The following is an 18712-nucleotide window of genomic DNA, read 5'->3' as shown; positions in this document are numbered from 1 at the left end:
CACAAGAACCATACCTCAAGTAAAAACCTTTTAAAATCTGTTTCTTGTCCTTTAGTTTGAAGGCTACCCAAGTGATAAGGAGGGGTGCCAGCAATGAGGGAAGCAGTGTGGCACACAACAGCAGGGCTCGTGTTGTGTTTTATTTGTGACAGGTTATTAGACCTTTATTTTAGTATCAAAAATTCTTTCTGCCTGATAAAATAATAATACAATAGCTGCTTTAGAGAATGGCCTGTTCTTTGCATAAAAGGCTAAGCTATGGAGGATATAGGAGGAATTTAAGGAAGAATATTTTTGGAAGAAAAGTTCTGGGAAAAAGGTCTATTCTGAGAAAGCATCATTACATGTGAAAAGCATACTTCCTTCTTTGAGCTAGAATTGTATTTGCAATGGGAAGCTTCTCCAATTGCAGGATACCTGTTCTTTGACATTGACATTCATACCTTAGATTTCCATGAAGACAACTTACAAGGACCTGAATGGCCTCATTTTAGCTGCTTCAGCGTGTGGAGCTGTTGCTTGCTCCTTCTCTTCCTGTGCCTGGTGTGACAGTGGCTACTGAGCACTATGAAGGTTGTTCCAGAGAAGAATGCTGTCCGCATACTCTGGGGGCGAGAAAGGGGCACTCGGGCCTTTGGAGCTCAGAGGCTTCTGCAGGAGCTGGTGGAAGATAAGACCCGGTGGATGAAATGGGAGGGCAAGGTAAGAAGAACGGTAATTTCTGATGTAGGGTTTGTAGAAGTGACAGTAGATTGGGCCCTTGGGTTGATAACATAGAGCTGAGGTGTAATTTATTTTGTGTAGGAGACTAGATAAGCTATCTAACTTAGGGAGGTTTTTTAAAAAGCACATTTGGAAGAATTTATAGGCTAGAAATATCTTTTTTAGAGTTAGACATTTTTCCTAAAGGTAATTTAGATTTAACTTCCTCAATTTTTTAGTTTGATCGTTATGTCCAGTTTTTAAACTTACACTGAGAATACTAGACATGTTCATGTACTTTTGAGATAGAGTGGGCCATAGAATTATAATGTGTTTTAACCTTTTTTTGTTTGTTTCCCAGAGAGTAGAACTGCCAGATAGTCCACGTTCTACCTTCTTACTGGCTTTCAGCCCAGACAGGTAACTAGTATTTATCTATAACTTAAGACTTGTGATACCATTGCTTTCTGCAAGTCAGATCTCCCCAAAGGCTCTTGGAAGCACTGTATGATTAGAACTTTGAAAGTGTATCAGAAATGGAAAGAACAAAGAGGAACAGTTCTAACTAAAAATAATGGGAATAACTGAAGAAAACTACAAACATTGAGGGTGAAAACTTAGAAAGTTTTTCAATAACCATCCTTTGCTTGTGTGTTATAGGCCACTGGTGCAGTAGTTTCCCATCTAGAAAAAGTAGTCACCAAAGGGGGTATATGTCATTTGGGGGCAGTGTGGAGAATTCAGAAGCTTTTAAACATTAGAGGATTTCTTTTGTTTGTAATGCTTGAGGCGTGGTTTTCTTTTCATGCTGGGATGGGGAATAGTACCAGTTTCCTGTGTTGTCCAAAGCTGGTAGTTTGTTATCCTCTCACATGCTTCACACTGACTTGTCCCCTTCTATTCCCTAGGACTCTCTTGGCCTCCACCCATGTGAACCATAACATCTATATTACGGAGGTGAAGACTGGCAAGTGTGTTCATTCTCTGATCGGACACCGCCGCACTCCGTGGTGTGTCACTTTCCATCCTACCATCTCAGGCCTGATTGCTTCTGGCTGCCTAGATGGGGAGGTTAGGATTTGGGATTTACATGTAAGTATTTCTTTTTCTCCAGTGTTCTAAATGAAGAGGTTTGTTTACCATTGGGTTCTTAACTCTGGAGGAGAGATTAGCCAGGTTTTTAGTACTGCATCCAAGTAAGTGGTAGTCATTGCCCACTTAACTGACAGCAAGCCTTGCCCATAGGCCTCCATTTTACAATGAGCAGCCTGTTAACTGATCTTCCATCTGCTCATGCTCTGTAAGATATGTTCCAGATGGATTTTTGTCATATTATATAGCAAGGATTATACTGTGCTCTGATCATGATCATTAAAGCAATGTGCTCCTTGTCCTAGAGAATGGCTAGTGGGTTGTTATGCACCATGTCATGCACCAAGCTTGAGTTTTCCCAGGCTTCATAAATAAGAACTGTGCTGACCTTCATTGCCTGTGGCTTGTAGAAGACTTAGAGAAGTGAGCAGATAGTGATATTTTTCTGATAAATTGGTGACACTGCTTGATTATTGATTTTCTACATTGTTTGACAGAGGACATTTAAAGTTGCCCCTGATGTAGTCATTTTACCTTAAATAAGGATCTTTCTTGAGATTGACATCCCATTTTGCTGGCAGCTTGTAACCTGAGAATATTTGGGATTGGTTCATTCATAGGGTGGCAGTGAAAGCTGGTTCACAGATAGCAACAATGCCATTGCCTCTCTGGCTTTCCACCCTACGGCTCAGCTTCTTCTGATTGCCACTGCCAATGAGATCCACTTTTGGGACTGGAGTCGACGGGAGCCCTTTGCTGTGGTGAAGACAGCTAGTGAGATGGAACGGGTCCGGTGAGTCTTCTGCCCACCAGTGATGCCTGGCATAGTATTAGCATGGCAGAGAACATTTACACTCATGAGACAGATTTTTATCCCTGCTCAGGGCAGGTTCTTATCCCCGCAGCTCCTACTTTTTAAGGAGCTGGCCAGTCAGCTGGGAAGCAGTTCATTTTGTTCATTTTAGCTGTTCATTATTGGCTGCTTCTTCTGGTCTCTGAAGATTGGGGTCTTTAGAATCTTTTGTAGGTTCAAAGCTATCTGGGTTTGGAAGAGCCCTTTTTTTGAGAAACCTGAAAGGTGTTCAGGTGGTGGGTAGCTAGATGGATAATTGCTCATCCCTGGTTATCTGTGTTTATCAAACTGGAAGAGGGAGACGTAAGTATGCATCAGATATGCCAGTTGATATTTGTTTAACCTTCAAGATCAAAACACACATTGCCTGAATTAAAGTTGATACATTGTTTTCCTTTGTTCCTTTTGGTAATAGAGTTGGATATAAGCTACTCTAGGCTAGCTTATAGATTCAGCTATGTTACTTGATGCTGAGACTGTTCTTGTCACCAGAACTCATGCCTCTTGCCAGTGTAGCTGCCATGAGGGAAGAACTGAACTTGTGGACGAGTATGAGAGCAGTTTATGCTTTATGATTATGATGAACTCTTAGATATGAGCAAGTGTGTGCTTAATGTAGTGGTTCCTGGGGTGGAAGCCTAGGTGTTTTTTGAAATTATTTTTGTATACAAATTCCCTTATAATTCTGGTAAGTGTGAGGATATAACAAGAAGTATCTGGCCTTATTATTTTAATCTCTTTGAAAGTTTTGAAAATCTCTAGAGTGGAGTGAATACCTGAGTAATTCAACATTAGCGGTTAATAATCACCGTAAATTTGAACACGTGGCCTCTTCTCAGTTAACATAGTCTCGATGCATGTCTCTGTCTCTTCTGTTTTCAGTCTGGTGAGATTTGATCCTCTTGGACACTACTTACTCACAGCAATTGTTAACCCCTCTAATCAGCAGGTAAGTCAGTAAGCAGTTCCAGCTCCATGTAAAGGAGTTGGGTTATTTTTTAAACTAGTACTCCAACTCTGATTATATTGGGCTTTAATTTTCAATGCCAAAGTGTTTCTCTCCAGCCAAGATTCAAAATCATCTTCAGACTGTATATTCATAGTTACAGCCGTAATCGTGACAGGGGAGTCAGTTCCGAAACCCCTGAGTGATCGCTTCACTGGAAGTAACCAGGCAGTGTTGATTGTCTTTCATGTGCCTCTGGTTGTTTAATGTGTTGCCTGTCCTCACTGCCTCTGTGTTACGGATGCGCCTTTTGTGAGAGAATTGGTTTGTCAGCTGTACTCATTCAGAAACGTTGCTAATTGGAAGTGAATAACTTAATAACCATGTGATGATTCCAAATCTGAATGAAGCCAGTTCTCCGTGCTTCAGAGGTAGAGTTGTTGCCTATCTATGAAGGTTTTCCTTGGATGATTATCAATAGTGTTTTTTGATTTACCTGGAGGTTCTACCTAACTGCTTTGCTTTGCCTCCACTCCACATTGGTCCACTTTGCAGGGTGATGATGAACCAGAGATCCCCATAGATGGAACAGAATTATCCCACTACCGTCAGCGTGCCCTTCTGCAGTCACAGCCAGTTCGCCGGACGCCTCTCCTCCACAATTTCCTGCACATGCTGTCCTCTCGCTCCTCTGGCATCCAGGTGGGAGAGCAAAGCACAGTGCAAGATTCTGCTACCCCCTCACCCCCACCGCCTCCCCCTCAGCCCTCCACGGAGCGCCCCAGGACTTCCGCTTACATCAGGCTCCGACAGCGGGTCAGTTACCCCACAGCTGAGTGCTGCCAGCACCTTGGGATCCTGTGCCTTTGCAGCCGCTGCTCTGGCACTCGAGTTCCTTCCCTCTTGCCACACCAGGACAGTGTCCCCCCTGCTTCTGCCAGGGCTACTATCCCTTCCTTTTCTTTTGTACAGACCGAGCCCTTCCATCCCCCGGAGCAGGCCTCATCAACGCAGCAGGACCAGGGCCTCCTGAACCGGCCGTCTGCCTTCAGTACAGTCCAGAGCAGCACTGCCGGCAACACGCTCCGCAACCTCAGTCTGGGTCCCACCCGTCGCTCTTTGGGAGGCCCTTTGTCTAGCCACCCTTCTAGGTATCACCGAGAAATAGCTCCCGGGCTGACAGGATCTGAGTGGACCCGGACAGTGCTCAGTCTGAACTCCCGCCCTGAGGCGGAATCCATGCCCCCGCCCAGGACCAGTGCCTCTTCGGTGAGTTTGCTGTCTGTGCTAAGGCAGCAGGAAGGTGGCTCTCAAGCATCTGTGTACACTTCAGCCACAGAAGGGAGGGGTTTTCCGGCTTCTGGGTTGGCAGCTGAGTCGGATGGAGGGAGTGGCTCCAGCCAAAACAACTCGGGCAGCATTCGCCATGAGCTTCCATGTGACCTGAGACGCTTCTTTTTGGAATATGACCGGCTTCAGGAGCTGGACCAAAGCCTGAATGGGGAAGCCCCCCAGGCCCAACAGGCCCAGGAAATGCTCAACAATAACATTGAATCTGAGAGGCCAGGCCCTTCCCACCAGCCCACCCCACACAGCAGTGAGAACAACTCTAACCTATCCCGTGGCCACCTGAATCACTGCCGTGCTTGCCACAATCTCCTGACCTTCAACAACGATACCCTGCGCTGGGAAAGAACCACACCTAACTACTCTGGCGAGGCCAGCTCATCTTGGCAGGTCTCCAGTACCTTTGAGGGCATGCCATCGAGTGGCAGCCAGTTGCCACCTCTTGAGCGGACTGAGGGCCAAACGCCCAGCTCCAGCAGGCTGGAGTTGAGCAGCTCTGCTAGTCCGCAGGAGGAGAGGACTGTGGGGGTGGCCTTCAACCAGGAAACAGGCCACTGGGAAAGAATTTACACCCAGTCCAGCAGAACTGGAACTGTATCACAGGAGGCCTTACATCAGGATATGCCTGAGGAAAGCTCTGAAGAAGATTCACTCAGGAGGTAAGCAGGTGCCTTCTGTCTTCTTCTACATCCCTTATTTTTCTCCTTACATCTCTTCTTTCAGTCCTACAGATGTTGTGGCTGGTTCTTGAGGGTCTGAGACCCATGATTGATTCAGCTCTCCCTAGCTTCCGTTGCATCTTCTTGGAAAATCTTGCTCTGGTGGCAGAGAAAAGATAGGGTGTAGCAGTATGAGTCAGTTGGCTCTGCTAGCTCCTTTTCTGGTTAAGCTCATGTGACCTTTAGCCTTAGAAGAGAGTATAGATTAGGTTAGAGAGGCATGAGGAGATGAGGCGAGAGAACCATTGATGTCCTCTGCCTGGCCTTTTGACCTTGAAAGATTTTATGTTCAGGACTAGTTCCTGTGAAATAAGAAATTGTCTCTGTATGCCTAGAAATTTGTGTATCGGGTCTTCTTGTGTTGCTTTGTGTTCACCTCTTAAATCTTATCTTTTGGAACAGTGCATCTTGACAGAGAAAAGAAAGTACATAATGTGTCAAGGATTGTTCGTATTTTTTTGAGATACATACTTTTTCAACAGCAAGTTAAGTGGCTTAGTTAAGATTTTTTGAGTAGCTCTTCCAGATGGACATTCACCTTGGGGTGTGAAAGAAGAGTAATTCATAGAAGGAAGGCCCTCTCCAAACTCGGATCAGCATCCCAGGCAACTCTGTCATGGAAGAAACAGAGTGGGTGTCGTCCGTCGCCCACCACATGTTCTATGTATGGCTGCGTGCGCAACTACCTTGATTTATTAGGGACTTCTTTCTGTAATTCTGTAAAGGTCAAATCTAGCGTAATCACAAACTCCCAGAATATGCCTGTTGGATCCAAACAGCATATTGCTCTGCATTATATCCTCTGTTGAAGCAACTGAAATTCCTCTGACATAAGCTTCTAGCAAGGGAGAGAATATGGATTGTGCACACAATGTACTTGTTATTTCGGGAGGGTGCTTTAGAGAGGACCCAGTTAATAAGTATTTGTTGAGTGGTTACAGTTGTTCCAGAACTTTGTTAGGCACTATGGGGAGCACAAAAGGAGCAAATACCCAATCTTTGCCCACTGGGGGCATACAGTGTTATTGTAGAGGCAAGACTTATTTACATGAAATAATTTAAAAATGTAGATGACTGAATATTACATTGTATGTTACTGAGATTAAATGTATAATTTCAGATAAAGGGAAATATCTAAATTAAGTCTTGAAAGATGAGTAGGATTTAGAGAGAGAAAGAACTTTTTATTATGGGAACAGCACATATTAAGGGAGGAAAAGATATGGTGTGTATACAAGATAGTAGTAGGTAGTTACTAAGGGGAGAAGGGGGAAAGTTGGCTGGATGTAAAAGATAAAGTAATAGAGGTTGTTATTATGCCAATTTGATTGAGGCCAGTTCTGGATTAGCATCTCCTAAATTCCTGGCTTTGGACTATTTTGCCTTATATCTGAATCCTGGGACTCTGCTCTTCATCTTTGTCAGGAGAAGTGAAAAGATAGCAAGCTCAGTGTCTGACATATAATCGGCATTGAAAAAGTTTATTAAAGGTAGCCATAAGGGACTCTCTTTCTTCATTTACTGCTCTAAAAGCCTACCATTTCCTGTTTCCCTGGCACCGTGGGCTTCTGCTCAGCCTTTGTCTATCCCATTCTGGCAAGACCTCTTCATTGTTCTGAGAAATACCTGAGAGGTTTTAAATAAATGCTGCTGTTTGATAATAGAGATATCAATTGCCGCAGGCCTACTGTGTGTTAGGCAATGTGTTCTTGCTTTGCATTAATTATTTTTAATTCCCACAACAGCTGTGCAAATCAGGTGTTAAATTTCCCATCTTACACAGTTGAAGAAAGATTGAGGCTTAGGGAAGTGGAGTGTCTTGTTAAAGGCCCCATAGTAGGTCACTGAGTAGGAATTTGAACTCTGGTTTGATGACTGAAGCTGCTCTTCATTGTATACAAGTTCTGTTCAGAAAGTATCCAGCAATGCATTATGAAAAATAAAGGCATTTATTGAAGAAGATACAAGAAACATTCTACACAGGACAATGACTCCTCTCTCCCCTTCATTGTAGGAGCCTTGGGACCTCACACATTTCTCCTAATTGCCATCAGCTGTCCCATTGTATTTTCCCGAATCTCATCAATGGTCTGAAGTCTCTTCCCTTTCAAAGATGATTTTTTAGTTTTGGGAAAAGCTGGAAGTTGCAGGGCACCAAATCTGTGCTGTAGTCACCTGGGTGATTTGATGTTTCACCAAAAAACTTTACACAAGATGTGACATATGAGCAGGTACATTGTTGTGATGAAGCTGCCAATCACCAGTTGCCCATAGCTATGGCCTTCTGAATTATCCAAATAGTTTCTACAGAGGATTGTTCAAGCTTAATGCAAAATTTGATGCAGATTTCCTTTCTGTATTTGCTCAGTCATTTTTGAATGAGACAGCTACACAGTACACATGCTCACTCAACAGTGTCTACTGCACCCACTGACTAGTACAGTGAAGTCATCACTGTTCACACATGCATATTCCAGGACACTGTCCTTGGCTGCCAGGTTATATTGGTGTGCAAACTGTTCTTGTTATATTAACAATGGCTAGACTTTTTCCTGACAGACCTCATATTCCTAATAGGATAACCTCATTTTTAGGTGAACCACTTCTATTTATTTTTCTTTTAACTTTTTAAAATGTAAACCTTCAAATGTATAAAAATGGGAAAAGCGTAGTAAACAAACACTCGTACACCAATCACGTGATTCCAGAATTTACCAGGACTTGGCCAGGCATCTTTATTTTTATCCCCTATCTAATGTCCCCACCTAGATGTTATATAATTTTGTCTGAAAACACTCCCAGTATGTTTCTCTAGAGAAATACTGTCCAGTAAGACTTCCTACAATGATGAAATGTTCTATACCTGTGCTGTCCAGAATGGTAGCCACTTGCCATATGTGGCTAGTGAGCATCTGAAATGCGGCTGTTATCTGAGAAACTACATTTAAAGTTTAAAATTTTAATTTAAATGTAAATAGCCACATGTGACTAAAATATTAATGATCACTCCTTAAAAATCTTTTTTATCTTTCGATTTTAGAGAGAGAAATATTGATTTGTTGTTCTACTTATTTATGAATTCATTGGTTGATTCTTGTGTGTTCCCTGACTGGGTATTGAACCCCCAACCTTGGCATATTGGGACAATACTCTAATCAACTGAGGTTTTAATAAAGCAGGCCATTTAAAGTTGGGAAACTAGTAAGGATCTACCAAAAAGTTTGTGGAGAAAAAAAATAATGTGTCTGTGGTTTAAATAAAGTTCTAGCATATTTAAAATATATGTTGTAGAAAAGAAAGTCCCTTGTCATCTTGCAATTTTACATATATTTAAAAAAATTTTTTAAAGATTTTTTAAAAAAAGATTACTTATTTTCAGAGAGAGAGGAAGGGAGGGAGAAAAAGGGAGAGAAGCATCAAATGTGTGGTTGCTGTTGGGAACTGCCCTGCCTGGTTTCAGAAGCTGTAATCCCTCGTGGCTAAGGCTGCGTAAAGGACCTTAGGACCATAAGCCACTTAGGAGACGAAGCTTATCTTCCTTGTAGGGGCACCACCTCTGCCCCCTTTCTCTTCACCCTGCTTGGCCCCAGGCGGATGACTGGTTAGCCAGTGACTGGTAAGATTCCTCAAAAGAAGAACAACCTAAGACAGGCACGGTCATGAAGGGGCCCTTAGGGAAGGACTTGGGAGACTATCAAAAAAGGGATGATGGGCCCTCGCCCCTTGGCTTTGACATAGCCTGAGTCCTCATGCTGTCTGCAAGACGTCTGTTAATCTCTTGGCTGCCTTACTGTGCCTAACTTAAGCCTGAAACAATATTGGAGGTGGGTGTGGCCCTATTCTGGGAAGGATGGGTTCGCTAGGGCAATCAGGCCTAAAAAAGAATGCATAAAATCCTATACAACCTACTTTGCTAATTTCCTCAATTTAAATGATAAGGGTCCAAGCAGGAAGTGAATTTGTTCTCCAGAGTTTTATGGCCTTTAACTATCTGACCCTGACTCAGAATAAGCCCTCAGAGTTCTTTGAATGTTACCTATTTTTTAATCATTTCTGCCTGACAATGATTGATGAGCTTTATGTATACACCCTGTATTCCTGTGAGAATTGAACCCAGTACATGCTTGTCAAGGCAAGGGTTCGAGGTGCTCTCTCCTTGAGAGGGTGGCCAAGGTGCTCTGAGGCTTTTTCTCTTCTTGAGAGAGAAGCTGCACCGTCCCTTTTCCTCCCCAGGACTCAATCTGTGTGAATTTGTTTCATCTTATCCATAACACCTCGGACCCCAGGAGCCGGGATCTGCCTCAGCTGCTCTTGTGCATCTCTCATTGGGGACCTGGTCCGAAACCCAGGCATGTGCCCTGACTGGGAATTGAACCAGTGACCCTTTGGTTCACAGGCTAGCACTCAATCTACTGAGTCACACCAGCCGGGGCTGTTTTTCAAATTCTAAAATATACAAATGATGCATGTTATCATTGTAAAATTCTATATTAATACAGTAATCACATTATTTATGGAATGACTTTTAGATGCACTAAAATGATGTGTACCCTGAGTGCTGACATTCTACTAAAAACTGAGGTGTATATATACATATTTTTAAAATTTATTTTTAGACAGGGAATGGGAGGGAGAGAGGGGGAGAAACATCAGTATGTGGTTGCCTCTTGTGCGCCCCCTATTGGGGACCTGGCCTGCAACCCAGGCATGTGCTCTCACTGGGAATTAAACTGGCTACCCTTTGGTTTGCAGACCGGTGCTCAGTCCACTGAGCCATGCCGGCCAGGGCAAAAAATGAGGTATATTTTTAAGTATTCTAAGTGTACACTTTTCACAAAGGGGCCACCATTTCCTCATGAATTGGGTGGCTTATATTCTAGTATAAATCACTCATAGAAACAGGTGCTAACTGGCATTTTCTACTAATAAAGGGCCAACGTTTTCTAGCTGATGATAATACAGAACAGAGCCCTTGTTTGGATTTCCCCAGCAGATGTCAGTGTTGGGCTGCTGCTGCTGCCACTAGTCTAGAATAGAATGTTAGGGAAGAAAAGAAGGTGTTTTTACTGAATGTGTACCTTCTACTTAAAGAGAGGGGATTTATTCTTTGGCCTTGTAATGGGGGAGAGACTAAAGAGGCATGTGTTGATCCTTGGTGTTTCTGATAGAATTAATAGTGTTGCAAGTAGAGTATTAAGCAATGTTGCTGGGTGGTAATAACATGTACAGTTTGTCTCCTTTTGCAGTGGAAGGAGAGCTTTCTCTGCAGTCTTACTCCAACTTATAACTTTGGTGGCAGGCCCTTTGCTTCACCACAAGAAACTTTTTGAGGGGCGGGGATTAGCCCAAGATCTACTAGAAGATCAGGATATTTTGACTTCTTGAAGCAGGAGCCCTGTGACCTTGAAAGGCTGCTATTAGGAAAGCGAAAACTATTTAAATGACATCTTGAAACTAGAAAGCCTAGAGCTTGAAAATGCAACCTCTTTTTATTTTATTTTTTTATTTTATTTTTAGAGAGAGGAAAAGGGAGGGAGAAAGAAAGGGAGAAAAACATCGATGTGTGACAGATACAGTGACTGGTTGCCTTTTGCATGTCCCCAGCTGGGGACTTCGGCCACAACTTAGGCATGTGCCCTGATGGGGAATTGAACCAGCAACTGTTTGGTTCGCAGGCTGGCACTCAATCCAGCCTGGGCAACAACCTCTTTTTTTTTTTTTAAGATGAGAAAACTCAGATGCAGAGATAAGAAATAACTTTAAAGAGGTGCTTGTAGCAAAGGTGGGATTCAAATCCCTGGATCTAAAAGAGGCTCTTCTTTCCTCCACTTCATTTGAAATTAATATTTTCCTCCAGCCATTTTTTGCCCTCAAAACTTCAGTTGTTCTTGCTTTGGCTGGGTGGCTCAGTTCACTAAACCATTGTCTTGCTGTGCCAAGGTTGCGAGTTTGATTCCCAGTCAGGGTATGTACAGGAGTCAACCAGTAGTGCATAAGTTAGTGAGACAACAAGTTGATGTTTCTCTCATTTTCTTTCCCTTCCTCTCTCTAAAATCCATAAATAAAAAACTTTTAAAAAGAAAGAAAATACAAATTTCAAACATTTAAAAAAAAGAAAAAACCTCAGCTCTTGTAGATCATTAATTGAGTGGTTCTTCAGTCAGTTCTCATTGTAAGAAATTGGAGGTCTAACAGATCATTTGTAATCATTGTCTCTCATGTAGAAATGTCACCAACAGAATTGTTTCTAGGGACCCAGAAAAAACACTGTTTTAATTGTCCACAGAACTGCATGGTTAGTCCTTCTAGTGTGGTCCGGATGATCTGAGTTAAGGAAGTTCACTGTTAAAATCCCAACAAGTGGGAGATCAAAATTGGGCTAAACCTTCCCAAATAAATTGCTTCGTCACTCCTTCTCTAGATAGGTAACAAGGCCTTAGGTCTGAAGTATTTAGTAAGATCGAGTGTGTTCTGAGAACTGATGTCTTTTAGTCTTTCCCCTTGTGATAGGTGAAAATTGGGGAGGACATTGTGGTTATAGCATAAAATTTGGTCTAGGACAGCAAAAGTTAGAGTTGGAGGCCCTCATTAGATTTCTAAGGTTTTTTTTTAGACCTGTGAGGGAATTGGCTTTGGAGTTCGGAGCAATCTGAAGCCTCTTGAGACTTCATAGGTCAACTAACCTGTTTGATCCTTCAGCTCTTGTCACATGGGGATTCTCCAGGGAGCTTTTTAGCAGAAACATCATTGATAGAAATAAATGGATATATTTGGAGGGCTAGTTGTAGGTTCACAGAGGAAGAAGGCAACCTAGAAATTAGGAAGGTACCAGTTTTCTCAGATTATAATAGAGAGAGCTAGGGGTCCAACTTGAGCAGTTTCTGTGCTTCTACCTAGCTGGGCCTCAAGGGTTTATATATCTAAAAGTCCTCCCAGTTTCTGTGGATGGGGAGTGCACACAGTTCATTATTCAGGATCTAGCACAGCTGTCACCTTTTCCTTCGGGAAACCTTCCCTGTCTGCTCCAAAAACATCATTTCCTCCTCTTTGCTGTTTGTGTACTAGACATAAACACTTCCTTTATGACACTGCATCCACGACAGAAACGTATTTGTTTCCCTTCCTGCCAGTGCGCTCTCTGAAGGCAGTGACTTTGTGTCCCTGTTGTACCTAGAATACTACCTGAGACATATAGTAAGTACTCAGTAAATGGTAGTTGAATTAACCACATGGGATTGAAATTACATCCCCTATGATTCAGTGTGCAGTGTAAATCCTTTTTGTCTTTTTTAGTAAAACAAAAAAGAAAGACCCTTTATTATATTATATCTTTTAGTCTTATAGAGAGTTGTTGGTTCAGCAGGTACTTGTTGATTAAATGAATTGGCATTACCTAGAGTGCATGGAAGATACCTTCTAGAACTTCAGCTCAAGTGACTTAGAATTTATTCCTCCGTCTCACTGTTGTGCCATGTTTCTGACTTGTGTATTGGTTGTCCTGAAGCTTGTAATAAGTCTTATGCACTTGGTCAGCTGTCCTTCATATTGGCTCCCACTGATGACTCCAGGCCTGCATGTTATACAGCTTCCTCTTGAGACCATTTTGTTGGTCTTTGACTTGACCTTTCAGTGACACTGATACCTCTGTCAGTCAGTGCTATTGTTTTGCTTTGCTACTTCAAGACTCTCCACAGTCTCAGTGATGGTATATTTGGTCTTGCTAAAGTATTGATAACATCCAAACTGGATGTGAATAAACCACAATTAAATTTGACAGTTCTGTTTCCCATTGGTGCTTCATTTTTCTTATGGTTTCTGTGGAAGGTATTCATTAAATTTGCTTAGAAGTAGGGTGCTTTGGGTTTAAGAAAGGTGATTATTGTTTTTGTTTTGGGGCCTGTGCATCATTAGAATAAATCTTTTTTAGTTTTGAAATGATTTTAGGTTCTTTTTTTCCTGGGCGTAGGCAGATTCCTTATATTAAGAGAGAGTTTTGCTTTACTTCTAATTATGCCCCTAAAAAATTGGAATTCAGTTTTTGGTATTCAAGTTACGGCAAACTTTTCCTAACTTTTGAGTTCTTTCTCAGAAGTTTAGCATTTGAGAACAAAGAATAGGGAAGAACAGGGGAGACACCTTTTTGGAGTGGGAAAATCATGACTTGTTCCTGTTGGAAAAAGAGAAAACCAGGTATTGAAAAATCAAAGACAAAGCTGATGGTGGAATTTAAGCAACTTAGTGTTTTTGTTTAAGTTTACTTATTTTAGAGAGACATCGATTTGCTGTTTTGCTTACTTATGCTTTCATTTGTTGATTCTTGTATGTACCCTAACCAGGGATCATACCCTCCATCTTGGTGTGTTTGGGTGATGCCCTAATCAATTGAGCTACCTGGCCAGGGCTAAGCAGCTTAGCTTAGAGACAGAAGGGAAACTGGGGGAAGGTATAACCCAGCCCTTAGAGGAGGAAGCTGAGGAGTATGAATAAGGGCTGCTCCTTGCTGATGGCTCTTGTTATAATCTTGGAAATTGGCCTGGTGAAAAATCTACTCTGATCAATTTGTTTATTCATTCAGTTAACAGATATTTACTAAGCATCTACTGTGTACCAGATATGATTTAAGCACCAGCAATAGATCTCTCATTTTAATAAGAGGCAGACAATAAAAAAAAATATTTAGGCTGCCAGATGATGACAAATTCTATGGAGAAAAATATTTTAAAATGTAAAGGGTGCTTGGGTGGAAGTTGGCAGTACCAAAAAAGGTCATCAGAGGAAGTCCTGACAAGGGGACACTGAAGTAGAGACCTCAAGTAAGCAAGGCAGTAACTCCTGTAAATACTGGGGGCCTTCTAGACAGAGAAGAGCAAATGCAAAATCCCTGAGGCACTTGTCTGGAGCACAGCAAAGGATAGAGTGATGCAGGTGAAGTTAGAGATGAAATGCGAACCAGATTATGCAAGGCCTTCCTGAGTCATTTAAGGGATTTTACCTCTTATTCTGAGTGATCCAGGAAACCATCAAAAGTGGACTAGAATGCTACTAGATTTTAAAAGGATCACTCTGGCTGCTAATTGAGAATAGACTAAATTAGGGTTAGGCCAACATCAGATACTTTTTAGATTAATTTATGTCTTGTGACTGAGGTGAAAACCAGAAGGCAGGAGTCACTGATTGTGCCAGAGTTAGGTAGGCCTTAAATGTTTGGATAAAGAGTTGCTAAAGAGAAAAAGAAATAAAGCCTTTTAGTTAGGCGCATTATCTGCAGTAAAAGCCCTGTTACTCCTCCTCTCCTAATCATGATGGCATGTTATTGACTGAAGAAGGAAGGGGCTGAAAAATTTTTAGTGAGCAAGGGATCATAAATGGAAATTTTAAGATGCCCATTCTTTCTCCTCACAAAACTAATACAAATTCAAGAATCCAGCCCTGACTGGTGTGGGTCAGCGTGCCTGGGCATCGTTCTGCAAACCAGTTCCTGGTTTGGGCACATGCCTGGATTGTGGGCCAGGTTCCATTTGGAGGTGTATGAGGAGAGCCAACCAATAGAGAAATATTTCTCTTCACACATCGATGTTTCTCTCCCTCTCTAAAAATAAATAGAATTCAAGAATCTAAACATTACAGAAATGTGTAACATATAAAGTGAGTGTCCTCCACAGTGTTAACCACTATTAATAATTTTTGTTAACTCCAGAATTTTTCCTATGTGAATGAAAGCACATTTTTTTATTTGTAAATCTTCTGTCCATTATTTATTTACACATTTTGCTTAATATATCTGGACATTTTCCCATGTTACTCAATATAGATGTTACATTTTTGTTTTTATTTTATTTATTTAATTTTTAAAGATTGTATTTATTTATTTTTAGACGGGAAAAGAGGGAGAAAGATAGGGAGAGAAGCATCAACGTGTGGTTGCCTCTCATGTGCCCCCCACCTGGGACCCAGCCCACAACCCAGGTATGTGCCCCAACTGGGAATTGAACCAACAACCCTTTGGTTCACTGGCTGGTGCTCAGTCCACTGAGCCACACCAGTCGGGGCAGATGTTACATTTTTAAAATAACGGTATAGTATTCCAACAGTTGGATGCACCATAATTAATTTAACATGTTCCCTCTTTGGTAGCATTTGGATTGTTTCTTTTTTGTTTTCAAAAACACTGCTGCAGCATCTTTTCTGTACTGTGCAGGTGTTTCTAGAGAGGATGAATTTTTAGAGGTACAGTTGCTGGGGCCAAAGATACATTGTTAATGATAAAGGAAAATTAATTGAATAGTATTATTACTAAGATGTATAAAGTGACATTGTCTATTTACTATTTTTATTTTTTTTAAATGTTTGTTTATTTTTAGAGAGAGGGGAAGGGAGGAAGAGAGAGGAAGAGAAACATCTATTGATTGTCTCTCGCACACACCCCAGTTGGGGACTGGCCCCCAGCCCAGGCATGCGCCCTTACCGGGAGTTGAATCAGGGACCTTTTGTTTTGTTGGACAACACCCAACCAGTTGAGCCACACCGGTCAGAGCTATTTCCTATTTATTTTAATGAACATAATTTTATAGATATTCATAATTTCATAGATTGGAACTCCTATAGCTATTTTTATTTTCTTCTCCCATAAAATCTTAAGGTTTCTCAGTAGAAAAACTCAGCAGCACTGGTTTTTTCAGGAATGTGTGCTTCAAGATTGGGAAGGACTTCCATTTTATTAAGTCTGAATGTCTGCCACCTAGAGGTAGGTGTTCATGTACCTTTCTTCTCAACAGCCTTTTATGAGGGAGACATAACCATGATTCTATCTGTGGCATTCACAGCTTACTGATTTTGGGCCACAAACTCTTTTGGGTATTATTAAATGATAAGAGAATCCAGGTATCTCTTGCCCCATCATAAGGCAGTAAAATATATTTGACTTATTTGTCTGTAGGGGTAGTTCTAACCCATTTCTCTCTTTGGCAGTGTGAGGGTGAGGATAGGGTAGAAGAGAGAAGTACCATTGTGGTTAGTCTTTTTCACCTTTGTTGCTCACCTGCCCAGTTTGAGCCTTTTTGAATTCTGTGTAACCCCTAGTTATATCTGCTCTATCAAGGGTTGGCAAAGTTTTTATGTGAAGGATAAAATAGTAAATATTTTAGGCTTTGCAGGCTATTTAGTCTCTGTTGCAACTATCAAACTTTGCCGTTGTAGCGTGAAAGCAGCCATAGACAGTATGTAAGTGAATGAATGAGGGTGGCTGTGTTCCAGTAAAACTCTGTGGATACATGTGATTTTCATATAATTTTCACATGTCATGAAATAGTCTACTTTTGATGTTTTTTAGCTGTTTAAAAATATAAAATCCCTTCTTAGCTTGTGGGCCGTACAAAAACAGGCAGGAGACCATATTTGGCTGGCAGGCAGTGGTTTACTAATCCATGCTTTATGTGAATGTGATTTGGAAGAGAGTCAGGTGCTATTGTAATAGCAGGCATTATGGTAATGAGGGCCAGGAAGAGCTAGGTAGGGGGCTCCTCTCTCTCTACTTTGGACTAGAGGTCCTAAGTATTGGCTCTTGTAAGATTATTTTGATGGTTAAGAGCTGGCATAATTGCATAAAGAGCTTCTTGTTTTCTATGCTATCTGGCCCGAAGCAAAGGTTTTCTACCCTCGCTCTATATGTCTTCAAAATTGTTTGCAAGCTGGAGAGGATGTGTGCCTCCAGGTCCTTGAGGCAGTATGCTTGACAAGCAGCCCTTCTCCCACTGCAGGTCAAATTAGCGCCTGTTAGGCTGATCTAAATTATCCCCCATTATCCCTCTCTAAGAGGCTGAATGGTGTAGAGCAGGCTGTGTGCTTTGTGCACACACTGAAAACTTGAAAAGATGTAATCGCGTCTGTCAGCTCAGAGTCTTGGAGTGCTACAGGGACTACAGTGGGATCTATATGTGTGCTGCAAATACATTGGGTGCAACTTCCCATGTAGTCACTCTTCCCCCTTCAAGTCGCCTTTCTACTGTATTTATTCAGAGTAGCGCTCTAAAGGGTGCGTTGGAGGTTTTGCTAAGACAATAACACCAGGTGTATGGGGTTTTGTTTGATAGTATATTTTGCTTATTGTAATTGGTCTCAGCCCATTAGAGCTGTGCAGATGGCTTCCCTTCATCCTCTTGTATTTCCTGTATACTTATGGGTGGAGGGAAAATCCAGTATATCCGTCTTGGGAACACTCCTGAAAACATGCTCATGTGGGCAAATTTGGCTTTAGTGTGTGGGCCTGTTACATTAACCCACAGATTACAAAATAATCTTCAGGTGTGTTTGGCCCTCATCCTGTTTCTAAAAATTTCTTTTTTCCCACACAAATACAGGTTTCTGGATTCTATTGAAAAAATGGGAAGCATCTGGTCTGCATTCCCATTTAATAACAATCAGCAGGAGTTGAGTAATTGGTACCCCTTTACTCAAGGCATGGACTTTCTTTGTGCCTTAGTCTTCACTGGGTTGACTTTACACCTTTATGTTTCCTACTTATTTCCAGTTTTGTGCTGGTTAACTATTCCATGAGTTAAAGCAAAATAGCTGGTGGTTCTGTGTGGGCAAATATCTTCTAAGTGCCCTACCACTCGGCACCACTAGGGGGAGGCACTGGACATTGCAGTACCCTGTACCCCACGAATCCTGCCTAATTCATCCACAAGGGGCTCCCCTGCTGCTGGAGGCTGACATGCTGACAGCCCCCTCACCTGAGAAGCTGCCTGAATTTTTAATAGCAACAATTAATAAACTCCTTCTCTGTTTCCAAAGAGGGAAAGTGGTGGTACTAAGCTTTTTGCTGGCTGGCATACTTTAGTGAGTAGACCTCTGTTATGTGAGGTTATGCAGTATGAAAGCAACCTTTCTTTAATGATGGACTATGTAAAATAAAATCTTGGAGAAGAATGCTTGCATTTCTCCCTGTGAGCAGAGTGCCTTGCACAGAGGGGTGGGTTCCACTGAAAAGTCTGCTGGATTTTGGTGTCACCTGCTAGAAATTAAAAATCGTGTTAGCATTTGAGAAGGAAATTA

The 18712-nt window shown here is 41.8% G+C and overlaps 1 protein-coding gene across 6 annotated transcripts in view; it reads left to right on the top strand.

Annotated features, from left to right (window-relative positions):
- The window catches only part of AMBRA1 (autophagy and beclin 1 regulator 1), a 178686-nt gene that overhangs the window by 31917 nt on the left and 128057 nt on the right, over window positions 1-18712 (top strand). For 3 of the 6 annotated variants that reach the window (XM_045825367.1, XM_045825369.1, XM_045825368.1), the window contains exons 2-8: window positions 449-702; window positions 1064-1122; window positions 1611-1794; window positions 2415-2587; window positions 3530-3596; window positions 4149-4295; window positions 4566-5599. In XM_045825367.1, the coding sequence (XP_045681323.1) occupies window positions 568-702; window positions 1064-1122; window positions 1611-1794; window positions 2415-2587; window positions 3530-3596; window positions 4149-4295; window positions 4566-5599 (1799 nt within the window). In that variant the 5' untranslated portion in view covers window positions 449-567. Of the gene's footprint in view, window positions 1-448; window positions 703-1063; window positions 1123-1610; window positions 1795-2414; window positions 2588-3529; window positions 3597-4148; window positions 5600-18712 lie in introns of all 6 variants that reach the window. The other 3 variants (XM_045825364.1, XM_045825366.1, XM_045825365.1) reach the window with 1 other exon arrangement.

This window comes from Phyllostomus hastatus, unplaced genomic scaffold (assembly GCF_019186645.2).
Source record: "Phyllostomus hastatus isolate PE091 unplaced genomic scaffold, TTU_PhHast_1.1 phas_scaffold_585, whole genome shotgun sequence".
NCBI classification, from domain to species: Eukaryota; Metazoa; Chordata; class Mammalia; order Chiroptera; family Phyllostomidae; genus Phyllostomus; species Phyllostomus hastatus.
Note: the sequence above shows the minus strand (reverse complement) of the source record. Positions and strands in the feature narration are given on the sequence as shown.